We start from the raw sequence: 19,482 nt of genomic DNA on the forward strand, positions 1-19,482 counted from the left end.
GGGCTGGAGAGGCTCTATTAGTAAACATGAGACCCAAGTTCTGATGGCAGCACCCATGTGAAAAGGAGGGTGTGGTCCTATGTGTGCTTGTAGCCCTAGCACTGTGCAGGGCAGAGACAGGAGTCACTGGGGCTTACTGGCCACCAGTCTGGCTCCAGGTTCACTGGGCAATACTGTCTTAAAAAGAAGAAAGCACAGGGTAGGCAAGACAGCCCAGTGGGCAAAGGTGCTTGTCAACAACCTGATCATCTGAGTTTGGTCAGGACTCCATTGTGGAAGAAAAATACAGACTCCTCAAAGTTGTCCTCTGACACATGCTTACAAGCCATGGCAGGGTCGCACACACAATATAAATAAATTGTTGTAAAACATTAAGAATACACACAAAAAGACAGAATGATAAAGCAGGACACTCTCACATACAATGCACACACATATATCACACTCATACAGACACAAACATATGCCATAAGACCATGAAACCCAGCGTCGGATATAGAAAACTAGACATTTGAGGTTAGATAATGGCTGAATAGAGAGAGAGGGGATTGGTAGATAGGTAGGTAGATAGGTAGGTAGGTAGGTAGGTAGGTAGATGATGGATGGATGGATAGATAGGTAGATAGATGAATGGATGGGTGGATGGATAGATAGATAGATAGATAGATAGATAGATAGATAGATAGACAGACAGACAGATGGTAGACAGTATGTACGTGTCTGCCCACTGAGGAGGCCTAACAGAGGTCAGTCTTGGTAAGAGCACTGAGCTAAACAGAACCAGAGCTTCTTTGAGAAACAGAACATTCCCGGGCTGGAACAAGGAAAGGAAAGAACAAATTGAACTTGTCATGCAAGAAAATAAAGAGATGTGAAAGAATGGTAGAGACATCAAGGTATCGGGGTGGGCTTGTCTCCGTTAGTCAGGTCTTGAATTTGAACATCAACAAAAATAATAAAAGCAGTGTGGCCTGTTTTTACAAATGAGACTCAAGATCACATTGGTATAAACAGACAAGCAGGGACGGGAGACATCTTTCCTCATGGCAGACTAAATAATAAATAGGAGAGGAATAATACACACAGAGAATCTCAAGTATTCATCCACAGAGGTCACATGGGACAGTGTCCCTGAGAACTAAGATCAAACAAGAGGGAGTTTGAGAAGTAACCAGACACCTGCATCATCCGAGAACAGCTTCTCATGAGGTTCTAATTACAGAGAAGTCGCAGGCTTCAGCGTAGAGAAACCTGGCAGATGCCAGCTTCACCAAGTGATCCAAGTTCACACTGCCCACAGCAAGGACACGGAACACCTGCCACTCCTGACAAAACCAACTGGGAAAGATGAGAGATCACTTTTGCAATCTCCCTGCCAAGAAGCATCAAGAAAAACTAGTAATGATCCCCCCAATAGAGGACACTCTACCAAGCAGCTGGTGAGAACTTTGGCAATGGCCTTCATGTTATGAACTGTAACAGAGACTGGGAATCTTCCAGACTAAAGAAGCCTGAAACAACAGGACACTATTAAAGGATTTCTTTTCTTTTTTTTTAAAGGACATTATACATAATTTGGAATATTTTTGTTAATATCTACAGGACTGTCTTGGCACTCATTTCCTGAGTTTGATACTTTCACTCCCCAAGAGAATTTTTAGGGACAAAGGTTATTTTATCAGTGTCTTGCTAACAAGCCAGAGGCTATGCAGATCCAGCCTCAGAGAAGGCTGGAGATGTTCACACGGGGGGGAGGGAGCGTGTATGAAGGGTAGATGAAATGGTTTTGGTACCGTTCTGATAAACTTGTAGTGGGGTTGCATTTATGGCGAAGTGAAAGGGTTTAGCTGGTAATCCTGCAAAGACCTGAAGAGATTGCATGCAAGATGTCCACAGAGAACTTGTGTCAGATGTGGCTGGAGCCACGCTCTTCAAGGTCTCATGTCTAGAGTCAGAGCATTGTCATTATGTTCCAAAATGTCTTTACACTGCTAGAGACTCCTGCTGAAATATTTTTGAGTGAAATTATAGGAAACCTGAGACTTGTTTTTGAACATTCCAGCAAAAACAAAACCGGAAAATGGTGGAGGGATCCAGACATGAAATAAGATTGGTAAAATCATTTGATTAGAGAAATTGGGCAAAAGACACGTAGGCCCCAATCTATGAATCTCTACTGTTGTAGATGTATTAAATATCTATTAAAAAGTGTTTTTGTTTGAATGAAAGATTTCTTCCTTCCTTTCTTTCTTCCTTTCTTTTCAAGACGGGATTTCTCCGTATAACAGCCCTGGCTGTCCTGGAACTCTCTTTGCAAAGCAGACTGGCCTCAAACTCACAGACGTATTCCTGCCTCTGCCTCCTGAGTGAGGGGATTAAAGGTGTGTGTCGGCTTGTCTGACTAAGGATGAAAGATTTCTCTGTTAGCAGGAAAATAGCTGGTATGCAGCATCTACACTTGGCCTCCCCAGAGAGGTGTGGAGCCTTTAACCGGGCTCTTAAATTGGATGCTGTATGAACTTGGGAGGTCGAACTTAACAAGCTTGGCTCTTCTGTGCTGCTCAGAAGTATTTACTTCTTGTGTGGTTACAGCTCTGGGAATTGGAAAACAGAGGCAGACTGTCCAGGGCTGGGGGAGAAAGGCCACCTGCTGACGTCTGGGTGAGGGCTGCAATGAAGCAGCTACCACCTGGAAATCATCTCCTCAACGAAGGGCAGACTTGGGACTGGATTTCTCATGACCCCTGCCCACATCTCATCACCCAAGATTGGGACATCAGGACCTATTCCTTATCTCTGTCCCCAGGGGTACCCAGAGAAGCATGCAGGGATCCACAGGACAGGGACTTGCTCTACAACTTACAATGGTCTCCTTTCATGATAACGGCGTTTGTTTATGGTGTGAAGCATCCCCTATGTGGGAAAAGCCATTCACAGAATTCCTCTTCTTTTTTCTCTGTGCGTGGACAGCGGTTAATGCAGAAAGCAAGAGAGCAAGGCCATTAGAGGGCTCAGCCCCCGAAGAGACATCTGTGCCATTCCTCCCATACATGAGGCTCTGGACCAACAAGAAGCTAGCCTGGGTCTGGGGAGACGGGGACAAAGCAGCATCTCCTGGGCAGGGCTGCTGGGCTTATGCAATCATAGCAGGCATGCTTGCCTGCACAAGGTCAAGCTGGTCAAGCGTGGAGAGGAAAACGGGATCATGAGCCTCCATCCCTAACTGAGAATGGTCAGGTAGTGGTTTGCAGGGAGAGCAAAAATCAGTCTTCTTTAGCCCCGTGGCTCCTGGTAGCCCCACCATGCTGCAGGAAATGGCCACAAACCTAGGAGTGTATGGGTGGCACACACTGGATTTAATGACTTGTTTTAAAAACAAATGGAATTGAGTACAGGGATGAGTAGGGAGGTAGAGGTAGGTCGACAGTTGGTAGAAAGGGCAGGGGCATGAAATTCTCAAGGAGTTAATGCAAACATTTCTTAAAGAATATATTCTTCTAGAATGATACCACTTAGGTCAGTCTTGGACTAAAATGTGCATTTTATTAAGGCAATACAACTGATAAATATCTACAGGGTACAAGATCATTGTCCCACAGCAGAAACAGAGAGGAGTGAGTGAGTGAGTGTGTGTGTGTGTGTGTGTGTGTATGTGTATTTGGAGGTATGTATATCCATACATGTGAAGGTCATGAACCTCTTTGATTAGGCCAGGCAGGCTGGTCTGTGAGTCCCTGGAATTAGACTGTATCAGGCTGTCTCAATCTCCACTAGGATTGTTAGCCTCATGTGACCATGCCAGCCTTTACTCAGGTCCTAGAGATTCAAATTCGAATGTTCACCCTTGTACAGAAAGTATTTCAACCCCCCAACTGCTGTGTATTGAGATTTCATGATCCTAATATCCTATTTGTGTGATGTACCTGCATGCTTATCTTTCTTTTGAAATATGAGCCAACAGATTTTCTAGAGATAACAAGAAGACAAAATTTTTGATAGTCAAAGTGAGCCAAAGAGAAATGATTGTGGTAAGGCTGGCTTTGGGTTGGAAGGAACAGGGTCATGTCCACACATGGGTCTACAAACTTGTTGCTGCCTCTAAACATGTTGGTTGGGTTGGAAACAGGACCAGGACAGGTGTGTGATGGCATCTCTCCACCGAAACTGCTGCCACATTTAAGAGTGTTCTACAGAATCATTACCAAACACACAAGGCAAGTGTTCTATAGAATCGCTACCAAATGTGCAGGCTGAGTGTTCTACAGTGTTGTCACCAAATGCACAGAGAGAGTGTCTTACAGTATTGTCACCAAATGCACAGGCTGAGTGTTCTACAGTATTGTCACCAAATGCACAGAGTGAGTGTCCTACAGTATTGTCACCAAATGCACAAAGAGAGTGTCTTACAGTATTGTCACCAAATGCACAGGCTGAGTGTCCTACAGTATTGTCACCAAATGCACAGGCTGAGTGTCCTACAGTATTGTCACCAAATGCACAGAGTGAGTGTTCTATAGAATCGCTACCAAATGTGCAGGCTGAGTGTTCTACAGTGTTGTCACCAAATGCACAGAGAGAGTGTCTTACAGTATTGTCACCAAATGCACAGGCTGAGTGTTCTACAGTATTGTCACCAAATGCACAGAGTGAGTGTCCTACAGTATTGTCACCAAATGCACAAAGAGAGTGTCTTACAGTATTGTCACCAAATGCACAGGCTGAGTGTCCTACAGTATTGTCACCAAATGCACAGGCTGAGTGTCCTACAGTATTGTCACCAAATGCACAGAGTGAGTGTTCTATAGAATCGCTACCAAATGTGCAGGCTGAGTGTTCTACAGTGTTGTCACCAAATGCACAGAGAGAGTGTCTTACAGTATTGTCACCAAATGCACAGGCTGAGTGTTCTACAGTATTGTCACCAAATGCACAAAGAGAGTGTCCTACAGTATTGTCACCAAATGCACAGAGTGAGTGTCCTACAGTATTGTCACCAAATGCACAAAGAGAGTGTCTTACAGTATTGTCACCAAATGCACAGGCTGAGTGTCCTACAGTATTGTCACCAAATGCACAGAGTGAGTGTCCTACAGTATTGTCACCAAATGTACAAAGAGAGTGTCTTACAGTATTGTCACCAAATGCACAGGCTGAGTGTCCTACAGTATTGTCACCAAATGCACAGGCTGAGTGTCCTACAGTATTGTCACCAAATGCACAAAGAGAGTGTCCTACAGTATTGTCACCAAATGCACAGGCTGAGTGTCCTACAGTATTGTCACCAAATGCACAGAGTGAGTGTTCTACAGTATTGTCACCAAATGCACAGAGTGAGTGTCCTACAGTATTGTCATCAAATGCACAAAGAGAGTGTCTTACAGTATTGTCACCAAATGCACAGGCTGAGTGTTCTACAGTATTGTCACCAAATGCACAGAGTGAGTGTCCTATAGTATTGTCACCAAATCCACAGAGTTCTGCAGCGCTGCTGCAAAACGACGCAGGATGAGAGCAGGCGCGCAGAACTGTTTATTTCTGAAGACTTAGACACTTGTTAGAGTTTCTAATCCATGAGGGCACCTGTAACAACATGCCCCAGATAGGCCTTTAACCATGGAGCTTTGTTTTCAGACTGTGGTGACGGCAGCTCGAGATGCTGACCGGGATGGTTTCTGGTGAGGGTTCTTCTGGGCTCATGAATGACTGCTTTCCTGCTCTGTCCTCACAGGAAAAAAGAGACAGGCTGGGCCTCTGGTGTCAACTCTCAGTGGGACACTTTACGTCTAAACCTAGTTGTTTTCTAAACTCTATCGCCAATGCCTGGCAGCCAACACCTCAAGAGGTAACTTTGTCAGGGCGCAGTTCAATCCACAGCGGCTCTTAGCTAATACCAGGTATTGTTTGTTTTATCTTCAAAAATAAGTGATTTGTCAGAAATTCACTCTCTAGACTATGAAACAGCAGACTTCTTCTCTAAAAGGAACTTATGGAAGGAACACTCTAACCGTCACAAACCATATGGATTCCATTGGGACAACTCAATTCTAACAATAAGCCACAGAAGACATATAGATAATATGTAAACAATCGGGTACGGCTGTGTTTCAATAAGACATTGTTTACAAAACTGGATAGGGACCCAGATCTGGCCCGTGAACTACTTTGAAGACACTTTTCTGAACACTAGCCAGAGGGCTCAGAGCATTATTATGAATTTTGACCACAGCCATTTTACGTGACCAGCAAAGCCCTGCCACTACTCTTAAGGGAGGCCAGTGGCGCACCCTGCCTTTCTCTGAGGTTCAACACCCAGTCACATTTGCTGAGGTCCTAAGCATTTTGCACACTGACCGCTTCATGGCTTACAGTTGGGATTTCACTGATTATTCGATCCCAAGTGGTCAGCTCTAAACACGTTTGCATGGGCAATGCCAAATAGACTCAGTAGGGTGTCTCTAATAATTAAAGGAGAAGAAGCCATGAATCTGAGACAGAGGGGGGGGGCAGAAATGGTTGGTGTGGGGATGGGGTGGAAATGATGAAACCCTAAAAATTTAAATATTTAAATTTTTAAAACTGATAACTAATCTAATACCTTGTCTAATACCTTGCCCACTGCAAACCCTGAGCCTCACAGCCAAGAGGGATCAGCCATAGTTTGCTGTCCAAGCTCTTCGGGGGCACCTGCAGGACAGGTGACTGTCATACCTGGGGCTGCATTTAACCTGTAACTGTTGGACACTTATCTCATTGAGATTCTAGTTACTGTTTTAGGCACCAAAGGCTCAGTAAAACTGTCCCCGAACCACAGATCCTGCTGTTTGATCATTTATGAGCTACACAGAATCCAGTCTGAAGGCTCTATAACCAGACACTTGTGACAATTCTGTCCTGGGTGATCAGGTACTGGACACAGACGCTGATGCTCCTGCTCGTGATGGCTCTAGATGCTTATCTCACATCCTCACGGGTTCCCACAGTGTGAGGAAAGGGTGGACAGGGAAAGAAAGGATTCTCTCTGAGTCGTTCTGTGCTGAAAGCCACACTGTATGTTGCCACGTGCGCTACCTCCTACCTTGACACAAACCTAGTGGGCAGACGGTGATCTTTTTCTTTGACCAGCTAGAAAATTATGGCTGTTTACTTAACTTGTCTTACATATTTATTTTTTGGTTTTTCCAAAGTAGCTCTGACTGTCCTGAAACTCACTCTGTAGACCAGGCTGGCCTCAAACTCAACAGAGATCTACCTGCCTCTGCCTCTCGAGTGTTGGGATGAGAGGCGTGCACCACCACCTTTGAAATAGAGACAAAGCTAAAATTTTCTTTTGTCCTATACTCTCCCTCATCCTGAAAATTCACGTCCACAAGAACCTGTGAACGTCAGCCTTACGTGGGAAACAAGTTGGGGCAGATGTACTAAAGGTCATACATTAGAGTCATTTAGGAGTGCCCCTAAATCTAATCTGATTGATGGAATCCTTATGAGACAGAGAAATTAAGACACAGAGAGGAGGTAGCTGCCTGGAGACAGAGACTGGAGTTACGTTGCCACAGACTACACACTCCTGGGGCCACCAGAAACTGAAAGAGGGAAACATTCTCCCCTCGCATCTCCAGAGACAGCGCTATACACCAGCCTCTTGGTTTTCACCTTCCTACCCTGTATAATGACAGAACAAATTGCTACTGTTTTAAATTACTCAGTTTATGGTGCGATACAGTTGGTCCCCATTATTTGCTATTTTTACTACCAGCTAAAAGAGGGGAATCTAAACTCAGCCGTGTCTGTGAGGCATTTTTTTGGTTGATGCCTGATGAGGGAGGACCCAGCTCACTGTAGGTGGTGTCACTACTGAGCAGCCGATCCTGGGTTCTATAAGAAAGCATCCTGAGCAAATCATGAGGAGCAAGCTAGTAAGCAGCATTCCTCTGTTGCTAGGGTGTGTAAACCAGATAAACCCCCGCCTTTCCCAAGCTGTTAGGTAAAATATACGAGGCTCTGTGCCATGTGCTTGTTGCAGCTCTCGTGAACACATAAGCTCACTATAACCCAGGCTCATGGTTTTCTGATTTCTATTTGTGATTCTGCTGTTTAAAATGCTCACGTGCATATCGAAGACTCTCTAACGTCCCAGAGAACAAGAAAGCTGCCACGTGCCGACTTACAGAGAATTTTCATTTTATTGTCTTTTTTCCAGACATAATGTTATGACACAACTTGTCGTGAGGTTAGTGGGTGTCTTTAAATATTTTATTTTAATTATGTGTATAGGTGTATCCCTGTGTGGCTACATGCACGTGAGCTCATTGCAATAGGATGCCAAAAGAGGGTGTTAGACCCTCCAGAGCCAGAGCTGTGGCCCCCATGTGAATGCCGCATTAGAATTCTAGAGCTGGGATTATGAGCCCCCAGTGTAGGTGTAGGGACTGGACTTGGTTCCTTAACAAGAACACTATACACTTTTAATGACTGAATCAATGTCAATGAATCCTGTGTGTGTCTGTGTATGTATATATGTCTTTGTATGTCTCTGTGTATATGCCTGTGTGTGTTTGTGTGTGCATATCTGTGTGTGACTATGTGTGTGTCCGTGTATGCATGAGTCTGTGTCTGTATGTGTGCCTATGTGTCTGTGTGTCTGTGTATGTGTGTGTGTCTGGGTGTCTTTGGCCTGTTTGTCTATGTGTCTGTGTGTGTTTAAACAGAAACTCACATAAACAACATCACACGTTGGTTGCTTCTCAGAAATTGTGACAAAGACACAGAAGCTGAGCCCCGTATTTCCCCTAGGGGTCAAATGTCTGTATTTACTACTTCATTGTCTGCAGGAACTTCCTAGCAGAACAACCGTAAGTGATGAAAATCAACTGTAGTGTTTGTTTCTTATAACAGCCTTAGAAAACCCAAACAAGCCTTTCTGGACTTACCCAGGACCTTGCAGGCTTCTTGGATGAGCTTAATGGTGATGCTGTCGTCGTACACGGTGTAGGTCATGAAGGCGTCTTGCACTTCTGCAGAAGCCCTGAAAGATGCAACAAGTGCAGTTGAGCACTGGTCCGCAGGAGCTGAGTCCCAGGACAGTCGCTGACCCAGCAATGTATGGTACAGCAAGCATTGCATTCAGGGCCCTAAGCACTGTGACTGTGTGGATGTTGACTCCTGCTGAGTGCATCCTCTGGACTCCAGTTTGAGCCTGAATAGGCTCAACTTAGATGAAGATGGTTAGTCTACCCACCGCCACCCCTGCTGGACTCCTCGAGGGTGGCTACAGTCATTCGCCCTTTATTTCTGAATCCCAGAAAATGGCACTGGTCCTGACACGCACATTCCAGGATCCTCAAACAGACAAGGGGTACTTGGGTCTGCAGTTGAATCTCTGGATTCCCTACAGGATTCCTGGTTTGGGTCCAATGGTTTCTAAGAATTATTACGTGCAGTTGGAATAGATGAGGAGGCTGGGGCCGGTGCGGAGTTGCTGCAAACCCTCACTACTGCTACGAAAATGGGGTATTCTCCACTATGTTGGAGTGGCCTCTCCACCCAGGCCACCAGGTGCCTTGTGAACCAAAAACTAACAGGCCAGACCCTAATTTATACTAGATCCATGGCCACAACCTGAGATGAAGGCTCGAAGGGAGGCGATGTAAATCCCAGGCCCTTACAAAGATTGGCCGAGGCTGTCCTCACCTCGCCCCCACTTCACTGTCCAGGTCACACAGCCTCTTCCTTCCTGCAGGCTGAGCTGACAATACTGTAGTGTCGGGTGTTTTTCTGGTTTGTATACATGCTATACGTTGCTGGGGTGGCAGACATGCTAACAGCTAGGACTTCTGGCCTCATTCCAGGTCTCTAATGCTGCATGCAGCGGTCACCACAGCCACGGCACACTGGGACACATAATCTGTCAAAATCCTTTTGGGACACAGTGTGCTGGCCAATAGTTTATTCAAAAAATAAACAAATAGACATTTTAAATGAGATGACCAAACTTCTGCTAAGAAGGGAGGAAGAAAAATGACAGTGGGAGACATCTCAGAGAAACCAGGACTTGAGAGAGCAAGTGGAAAGAGACATGAAGAGGACACTCAACATGTAATGTCAATGCCAGTCATACATACAAGGGCTCACCTCCACACCTCCACACATGCAGGGGCTCACCTCCACACATGCAGGGGCTCACCTCCGCACATGCAGGGGCTCACCTCCACCCATGCAGGGGCTCACCTCCGCACATGCAAAGACTCATCTGCACACACACACACACACACACACACACACACACACACGCATGCATGGTCTCACCTCCACACTCAAAGGCCATTGACTAATTGATATTTTACTGGAACACCCAGGGTTCCTCATTAGTGAATAACACCTAGTGTTATCCAAACTATCTATGTGGCAAGCCAGGGCTGGCTGCCTGGCTCAGAATAACTTGAGGAGAAAAACAAAAACACACACACACAAAATAAAACAAAAACACGCAGGCAGGCTCTGAGTCTTATCTTTTAACCACTTGTCTCTTGTTTCTCAAAGCTGAGAAACTGCAGCTCCCCTATACTTTCTAGATTCAACACAGAAAGGAAACGGGTGACAAATGACGGACCTTACATTATTCAGCTGATGTCATAGTTTGTTAGAGTCCAGGGTGAGTCATAAAGGTCCCAGGAGACACGAGAAGTTCTTCAAGGCAAGTCTTGGGCCACGGAAATGGGGTGGACTTAAGCACTGGGAAGGCGTTCTTTCAAGAACCCCTTACAGCAGTAAGGTTTGCCTACAGCTGTACTGGGGACAAGGAGATGAGGAAAACTGGAGCGTATATCCCGTCCTGACTATCTGTCCCTCTAGCCCATCCCTCCCCTGTAGTGGCATTTCATTTGTATTTTAATAAATAAAGCTCGCCTGAAGATCAGAAAAGTAAAACAGCCACACTGGCCAGCCTTACAGACCAGGCAGTGGTGACACACACCTTTAATCCCAGTAGCCACACTGGTTTGCCATAGAAACCAGATGGTAGTGGTGCACACCTTTAATCTCAGAACTAGAGAGGATATAAAATGGGGGGAGACAGCTCTCAGTCTTATTCTGAGGTTCCCTGGAGGCAGGATCGCTATTTTCGAACTGAGGTTGAGGTAAGAGCCAGTGGCTGGCTGTTTTGCTTTTCTGGTCTTCAGGATGAACCCCAATATTTGTCTCTGGGTTTTTATTAACTGTGCTACAGTCCCCAGTTCCTCTAGAGTCCTTGGCAGCATCCAGACTTAGCTAGACATTTTTGGCCCTCCCTCCCATACTCCCCAGCCAACCCCCTGCTGCTTGGACCCCTCTAGCTGCTCACAATGCCTTCCCTGCCTTCCACAGGCTCCCTCCACCAGAAGGGTGCCCACTCTCTCTAACCTGGCCAACTTACTTCCTCTTTCCTCTGGTTATTGTGAGTCTCATGAGCGTTCATGTATCCACCCCCTCCACGGTCCCCAGCGCCTGCACACCTGCCTGGGCATGGACAAGTCCTGACACCTATGAATGACTCTCTGATGCTTCTTACATCCCAAGTCTAAAGACCAGGCTGTGTCCTTTGATTTCATATCTCCAATATCTGACACTGTCCCTGGCACACAAATAAAAACTGATAAACACTTAAAAGAGGATTTAGGATTTGTATATGTGTGTGTGTGTGTGTGTGTGTGAGAGAGAGAGAGAGAGAGAGAGAATCTTATAACTTAGCATGGCCTCAAACTCAATAGAAAACTGAGCATGACCTTGAACTTCTGACCCTCCTGTCTCTACCTCCTGAGCAGAAGGATTTTAAGCATGTGCTACCCTGCCTAGTTTATGTGGTGCTAGGGATGGAACCACATAACCATGCTAGGGCTCTACCCACTGAGCTACAGGGCCATCTCAGTCTCAGAAGTTTTGATAAAAGATACAAATCAACAGAGGCTCTTATCCTCGCTGCGAGAGTCAGGAAGAGATCCGTATTTTGGCTAGTGCTCCACCACTGGGCTTGTCGCCTACCCCCTTTTGTTGTTTTTGTTTTTAGGCAGGGCCCCACTAAGCTGCCCATCCTGACGTTGAACTCCATCTGTAGTCCCATAGACCTTGAACTCACTGTTGTTCCATCCCATACCAGCTACTTTTATAAAGGAAAGTCTCTAGTCAAGTAAGCTTCAGACCTCAAAATGCCTGTTTCTCATCCTGCTAAATTCGCCCCCAATATTGTTGACAGAGGTTTCTGTCCCACCCTGTCCTGCAGCCATTCAGTCCCAAAGAAACACACAGAAGTTTACATTAATTATAAACTGGTTGGCCTATTAGCTCAGGCTTCTTATTAACTCTTAAAAGTTCACCCTGAGAAAGGCTTGGTGCCACACTGGGAGCCTGATCACCCAGTGTATTTGCCAACCAGCTAATCAAGACTATTGATTTAAACCTGTGTCTGAGCATCTCCTCTGGTGAATACCCCACCACCAGGGCCATTTATCCTCTTCACTTGAAGAAGCCCAGGGGTTAGTAACCTGTGCTCACTGGAAAGAAATGTCAATGCCTTCCTATCTTCTACACATATTGATGCTCTGATCCCTAAAAACCTTCTCCCCTTTTACCTTCTCTCAGACAGCACACGTGTGATACTCCAGGCACGGTGGTTGCTTCCCACCAAGCTCAGCTCATCTCAGATCTTTTACATTGGCTGTTCCCTCTTTCTGGAGCACACACACTTTCCTGACCCAGCTTGGCTCTTTCCTTCCAGTTCATAGATTCTCGTTGTCTGAGTTTTCTGCCCTGCCTGGTCCCCACAGTCATTAAGTCCCCCACCCCAAAATCACACAGAAGTCTACATTAACTATAAACTGATTGGTTTAGTATCTCAGACTTCTTATTAACTCTTACAACTCATATTAGCCCATTATTCTTATCTGTGTTAGCCACATGGCTCGTTAACTTTTTTAGTGGGGCAGTCATATCTTGCTTCTTCTGTGGTCTGGTCAGGACTGCAGAGGAATGGGCTTCCTTCTTCCCAAAATTCTCCTGTTCTCTTTGACCCGCCTCTACTTCCTGTCTGGTGGTCCCACCTATACTTCCTGCCTGTCTATTGGCCAATCAGCGTTTATTTAAAATATAATTGACAGAATATAGACATTTGTCCCACACCATATTCCCTCTCCAAAGAGTCTGTTTCTATACCTTACAGGGAGACCTGCATCTTTAAGCAGTCTCTTTCAAATGCTTTACGTTTGTATAGCTCTCTGAGCAACCTGAAAAGTTTTTTGTTTATTGTTTGCTTTCTGTTCCTCACACTAGACTCCATTTCCTGACACAGTCCCTGAGTCTTCTCATCACTTCCTTCCCCAATGCTTGTACCTCTGCTCGGCACATGCTAGGAGCTGAGCAAGCTCCTGCCTCATGGAGAAAGTGGCCCAGCTCAGCCAGTGAGCAATCTGGGCATAGTTTGGAGACAAAGCTTACCCCAAAGGTCCCACTCTTCCCAGACTATCAGCTGCCTCCACTGTTGAGGTTTAGGCCAGGAGGTTACAAAAGCGTGGCTCGGAATTAGAAACCTATAAATCTAGACTATATGAGAGGAAAATCAGCAAGGCCAGCAGAGAAGGACACACATCTGTTTCTGATTATTCCATATAAAATATAATCTATGTCATAACGTCTGGAGACATAGTTCACTTTGCCTAATCATTTCTTCTTAAATTTTGTATGGGAATTGATGGCTTTTTCCCCCCTTTCAGCAAAAATTCTGCTTTAAGAGCACCAGGGAATTTGTTGTTTAAACACAGCCCAAAGGAGATCCTTCGGCGCAGCAAACAATCTTGGCTCGGTTTCGATTTATGTTTGTAAGCTGAGTTTTCTGCTCTGTGAAGTTCTTTTTCATAGTATTCCCTAAATGAATCCAGTTTCCCAGCTAGCTGTGCTTCTCGAATAGGCCTTCCTCTTGGCTTTTCCTGTGTAGTCGCATAAACTGCTAAACACCGTGTAAACACATCCTCAAGTCTAGGTTAAGCAGACACTCCTGCTAAAACCTGATGACACAAGCCCTGAATATTGTCTTGCTAAGTCCTCTGCTCCCGGTGGTCTTCCTTTAATCCCCCTGCAAACGTGTGCTCTGTTTTGGTCATTTTTCTCACTGCTGTGACCAGATGCCTAGCAAGATGTAGCTTATCCTGGATGACAATCTGAAAGACAACGTAAGCGGCGCAGGCATGGCAGTAGGAGACTGCTCACATTTGGGTGAGTCAGAGGGAAATGAATGAAGATGTTAGGCCACATGCCCCTTCTCCCCTTTTTATTTGGTCTTTGCCCCTAGCCCAGGGAACAGCACCACCTATGTTCAGTGTGGAGTTTCTATCAGTTAATCCCCTCCAGAAACATCCTCACAGATACACCCAAAAGTGTGCCTCAACCCTGCCGTATGCATTTTGTAATACCATCAAGTTGTCAATCAACTAATTATCCCATGCTCCTCTCTTAAAGTCTTTTATCATTTGGAATCCATGGTTTTCTGGTGTCAGGAAATGCTGAAACCTGTCCACTTAGAGTGGTGTGGGAAGAGATGACACAAAGAGATGACATGATCTGTATCATGAGGTCACACCAAGGATCCAAAGAAGGGAAGTCCTTACCGTATGTTTGCACATAAACTAATAAACCCACTTCCGTCCTGGATTTGGGATGCTCAGCCAATCAGAGCGCCAGTCTGTCCATGCTATCATGCAGCCTTGTGATGGAAAGGAGGGGGCAAGGCCTGCCTTAGACAGTGCATCTCAGATGCCAGCAAGCATATTGCTGTTTACCTCTGCTTCTGAGGACTTCAGCAGTTTCCAAAACTCTTCCCTTTCTCCTAGGCGGGATTGACAATGGCAGGCAAGCTTAGTCCTAAACAGGAAATGAGACGGTACCAAGTGTTGGCCCAAAACTCAGTCTTTCCCTCTCACTGGCTATGATGGCCCACACTGGACACCAGGGTGATCAGGTTGAAAAAAAAGTTCATTAACACATGCCGGCCTTAAGAAACCCTGCCTCTGGACAAGGAAGGGGCTGTGGAGACACAGTGACCAGAGCAGCGGAACAGTTTCTGACAGTGTTGGGTGTGGTGGCCCCCTCCGCACCTGTGTTTGGAGGAGGGATGAACACGGCCAAGTTCCTCCAAGATTCCTCGGTGTGTTGTTCTGCTCAGCCCTCTCCTCAACCGCAGAGGGTGGGCATGTTATTCCCCTCTCATCCAGAATCAAAGATTTAGGGAATGGGGCCAAGTGACTCATGAACACACAGATCAGAGCAGCATTGCCTCAACTCAAGTCTGGTCCGGAAGACTGCACACCCTAGAGTCCCTCCATTTCCCTGTCCCAAGGCTTGCATCTTGAAAAGAAATTGACAACAAACCATGACTTCTATGATTGCAGATAGTGTTTACAGGGTGCTTGCTGCAAGTTGGGTGTCTGACTTACACATCCCATTCGGTACCTGCAATAATCCTACACGGAATGGGCACTCCTTCATGACAAGACACCTGGTTCACTGAGTGGTTAGATGCTCGGCCGGGGCCTTGTGGACTGTAGATCATATTTCTGACCTTTGACCCTCCAGTAACTGTAGCCTTAAACTATATAGACTGACAGCCCAATACAGTAACTTCTGGGACTAACATCGCTCCTCAAAGAGTTTCCTTTTCCTACTCAGTGATCACCTCACAGCCTGCAAGAGCTCACTGTCTGCCCTCTTCCTCCTAAGGCTGGAACCCCCAGGCATAGATCTTCTGGGAGATAGACGGCACAGAGCTTTAGGTGACTGATGGCTGTCCATTCTGTGCTGGGACAATGGTCTCAGCATCCATGGGCTGTGGACCAGTGAGGCCCTGCTTTCCACATTCCAGGTCTGTAAGGTAAGGTCTCTGCCGATGGTGAAATTGGCTGGATGACTGATTTATTGGATTCACTAGCCCTGCAGTGTTTCCACAGCACCAGACAGAGCAATGGAGGTCAGTAAATGCGTATTTACAGAGATTTCCTCTGTTGTCACCCGGAGACAGCGTAGGTAAAAAAGGGGTGCTTCTCCTTTCTTTTCATAGCTAGACTAGTCTGGCCTATCTACTACACAGCCTCCAATAAGGGCCTTCCCAGGGCTCAGTTTCCTTCTCAGGGACAGGGGAAACAATGTGCTCTCCAGTGTATTTGTTAGGCTTTGATAAAAAGGTGTCTGCCGCAAAGTAAGTCCTCAGCGGAGGAGGAGTTTCTCCCTGTGTTCTCCCCACACTCGCCCTCCATCACACGATGGCTATAAACAAAGGCTGTGCCATCCAGGCAGTACTCCCCGGGGCAGCTCCCCAATGGAGCCCTTGAAGATACGGATGCTGGCACTGGAAAGAGGACTTAGCAGTTAACACCTGCTTCTCTTCCGGGGAACCAGGGTTTGGTTTCCAAGGCTCACACTGGAAGACTCACAGCCAACTACAGTCCCAACTTCAGGGAACTGAATGCCCTTTTCTGGCCCTTACAGGTGACCACATGCATGTACCTACCCCTACCCACCTTGGGAGGCAAAACTGATGCTGATATTTGTGTCCTGGCCTAGTCCCTGACTTGCAGGTTGGTGTCAGTCAGGTCACCTAGCCTGTCCAAGCCTCAGGTTATTTATTTATTTATTTTGTTTCATTGCTTTCTTTTTGAAGTGAAAATATTTGGTCTAAATGATTGCTGGTTTGGATCGGGAAGATCCTTCAAACACCCGAACGCAGGCGCCCACAGAGCCCAGGGTGTGGGGTCGTGCCTGCCTCCACCTCAGTTTAGCCCATGCTAACAGGTAACACACTCCCTCCTCAGCTCTTCTTTATTTGAAACTGGAGGTAGAGAGAAAAATTTCACTAAGCATTTTAGGTTTGTTTAAATAAAAAAAAATAAGAAAAGCCTCTTAAAAGTTAAATAGAAAAAAGGGGATGGGGGAATTTGGCTCACAGGTATTGAGAGAAAATCCTAATTCAATTATTACTTGTTTTGAGCTTTGTCTTACATTTTTGCTTTGTGTGTGATTGATCTGGTAGTTACATGAGTTAATTTGCTTCTTTTGTTTAAATAAAAAAATAAGAAAAACCTCTTAAAAGTTAAATAGGAAAAAGGGGATGGGGGAATTTGGCTCACAGGTATTGAGAGAAAATCCAAATTCAATTATTACTTGTTTTGAGCTTTGTCTTACATTTTTGCTTTGTGTGTGATTGATCTGGTAGTTACATGAGTTAATTTGCTTCTTTTGTTTAAATAAAAAAATAAGAAAAAACCTCTTAAAAGTTAAATAGGAAAAAGGGGATGGGGGAATTTGGCTCACAGGTATTGAGAGAAAATCCAAATTCAATTATTACTTGTTTTGAGCTTTGTCTTACATTTTTGCTTTGTGATTTTTTTTTGATCTGGTAGTTACATGAGTTAATTTGCTTCTTTGGTCTTAAACCTAATAGCGTCACACAACTTGACAGTGAACCTCACAGACTTTGCAGGCATCACATACAAGAATACAAATTGTGTTGTTCCATTTGTTGGCTGACTTGTTTTTGACAACCAAAGAATTTAATTTCTAACTTATTCCATAGAAGGCGATGTCATATCTTTCCTCACATATACGTGCATATGTGTGATGCAGGACAAGATTATATACTTTCCAGAGAGCAGATTTTCACAAGCTGGCTCCGGCATCATGCGTGTGCTCATCTTCATAGCTTTCGACTCCCAGGACTGCACTGACCGTCAGTGCCAATGGGCAAGTTCCCATTTTGTTCTGCTTACTTAACTAGAATTGGCTATTATCATGTAAAATTTTGGGGGATTTAATAAACGAAGCTGTGCCAGGTTGTCTTGAGTGACCTGTTATTGATTAAGGGGGGAAGCCAATCATCTTCCGTAATTTTGCACTCATTTTGCTTCTAGAGGACTGGGTGGTTTCTGAGACCTTTAGACCCCAATCTGTAACACTGGAAGGTGTGGAGCCAGGAAGATTACAGAAACCGAACGAGGGACTATTGGGAGTTGTAAATGGCAGAATTAAGGAAAAAACTCCTGGATGAAGTCAGGAAGGGAAAACTAAGAATTATCTGAAGAATTTGGAAGGAGGGAGGCTATGTGTTAGGAAAAATCTTAAGATGAGCCTCTCTGCCCATGCAAAATAACTCAAATCAGACCAGATTAGGCCAAGTTAAAGATGCCCACATTTAATAAATGCAGCGCTCCCGGGTGGCACGGGAGCATGGCGGGGAAAGAAAGAGGGGAGGCCACGTAAACCCCAAGACCATGTGTTCCTTTTTCCTGGCTTGAGCCTAAATAGCCTCTGGGAGGGGTCAGTATCTGGTGGCTTTCCCAGAGGTCAAGTCCAGACCAAGGCAACTCCGGGGGGGGGGGGGGGGTTGAAATGGAGCATTCCGCACCATTTGCACCCCTAGGATGGATACCAAGGACTGGAGTGCTGCTTCCAATCACTATGGCTTAGTAGTAGTGTGTTTGCCTGACACATCCAGGACTCTGGGCTCTATTCCTACTCCCTTCCTGTCCCCCTTTTTCCTCTCCCCACGATTTGCTCTCTCATCAGGGATGACAAAGAATGAATGAGCAGGTGTGGGCCAGCGCTAAGGACATAGCATGTCCAAGGCCCTGAGTTTAATCCTACCGTTAGGAGGGAGACACATAAGAATAGAGAGACAAGAGTGCAAAGGAAGTTCATTCATGAAATTCATGCTAGCATCTTGTGAATGCTTATCAACATCTGGGGGACCCTGTTTTAAGGCTTATTTTAGGAATAGAGAAGACGGGGGGCTGAGAAGATGCCTCAGTCAGTAAAGTGTTTGTCACACAAACACGAAGACCTAAGTTTGGATCCCTAACACCTACATAAAAGCAGAGCATGGTGGTACACATCGGTAACCCAAGCATAGGGGTGGGGGAAAACAGAGGCAAGCATGTCCCTAGAATTTGTCGGCCAACGGTCTAGTCAAATCAGTGAGCTCCACGTTTAGTGAGATACTCTATCTCAAAAAAGACAGTGGGAGAGATTGAGGAAGCTACCTGATGGATCTCTGGCCTCTCCATGCAAACAATACACATGTAACCACATACTCACACATGGACACAGTTGCACAAAACCCAGATATGGTTTAAGGAGTTTTTTCTGTATCTAGCTAGTATGTTTAAGTGTCTCCAAGTCACTAAAACTCCCTGAGAATTAGAAGGGTACAGTTGTCCACTCAATTGACTCTCTCATCAAGAAATCAGTAAAATACTGGAACCCTTCAAAGCAAAAGAAAACAAACAGCAAACCACGTGGAAGCCCACAGGGTGCTTCACCTTCCTACTGATGTACAACAGCAGACCACATAGATGCTCACGAGGTACTTCACTCTTTTTTGATGCACTTACTTCAGTTTTTCCCACGTCTCTTCACCAAACTTCTCTGTCACAAGAGACTGCAGACAGGTGTTGATGAATCCATACTAGAACA

The 19,482-nt window shown here is 45.5% G+C and overlaps 1 protein-coding gene across 1 annotated transcript in view; it reads right to left on the reverse strand.

The window, feature by feature from the left end:
• The window catches only part of LOC121458314 (guanylate cyclase soluble subunit beta-2-like), a 55,384-nt gene that overhangs the window by 35,271 nt on the left and 631 nt on the right, over positions 1-19,482 (reverse strand). The window contains exons 2-3 of the mRNA XM_041667515.1: positions 19,401-19,474; positions 8,931-9,025 (exon numbers count right to left, since the gene is read on the reverse strand). Of these exons, the coding sequence (XP_041523449.1) occupies positions 8,931-9,025; positions 19,401-19,474 (169 nt within the window). The remainder of the gene's footprint in view (positions 1-8,930; positions 9,026-19,400; positions 19,475-19,482) is intronic.

This window comes from Microtus oregoni, unplaced genomic scaffold (genome assembly GCF_018167655.1).
Source record: "Microtus oregoni isolate MIOR12 unplaced genomic scaffold, Mior012 000001F_ref0000356, whole genome shotgun sequence".
Taxonomy (NCBI): domain Eukaryota; kingdom Metazoa; phylum Chordata; class Mammalia; order Rodentia; family Cricetidae; genus Microtus; species Microtus oregoni.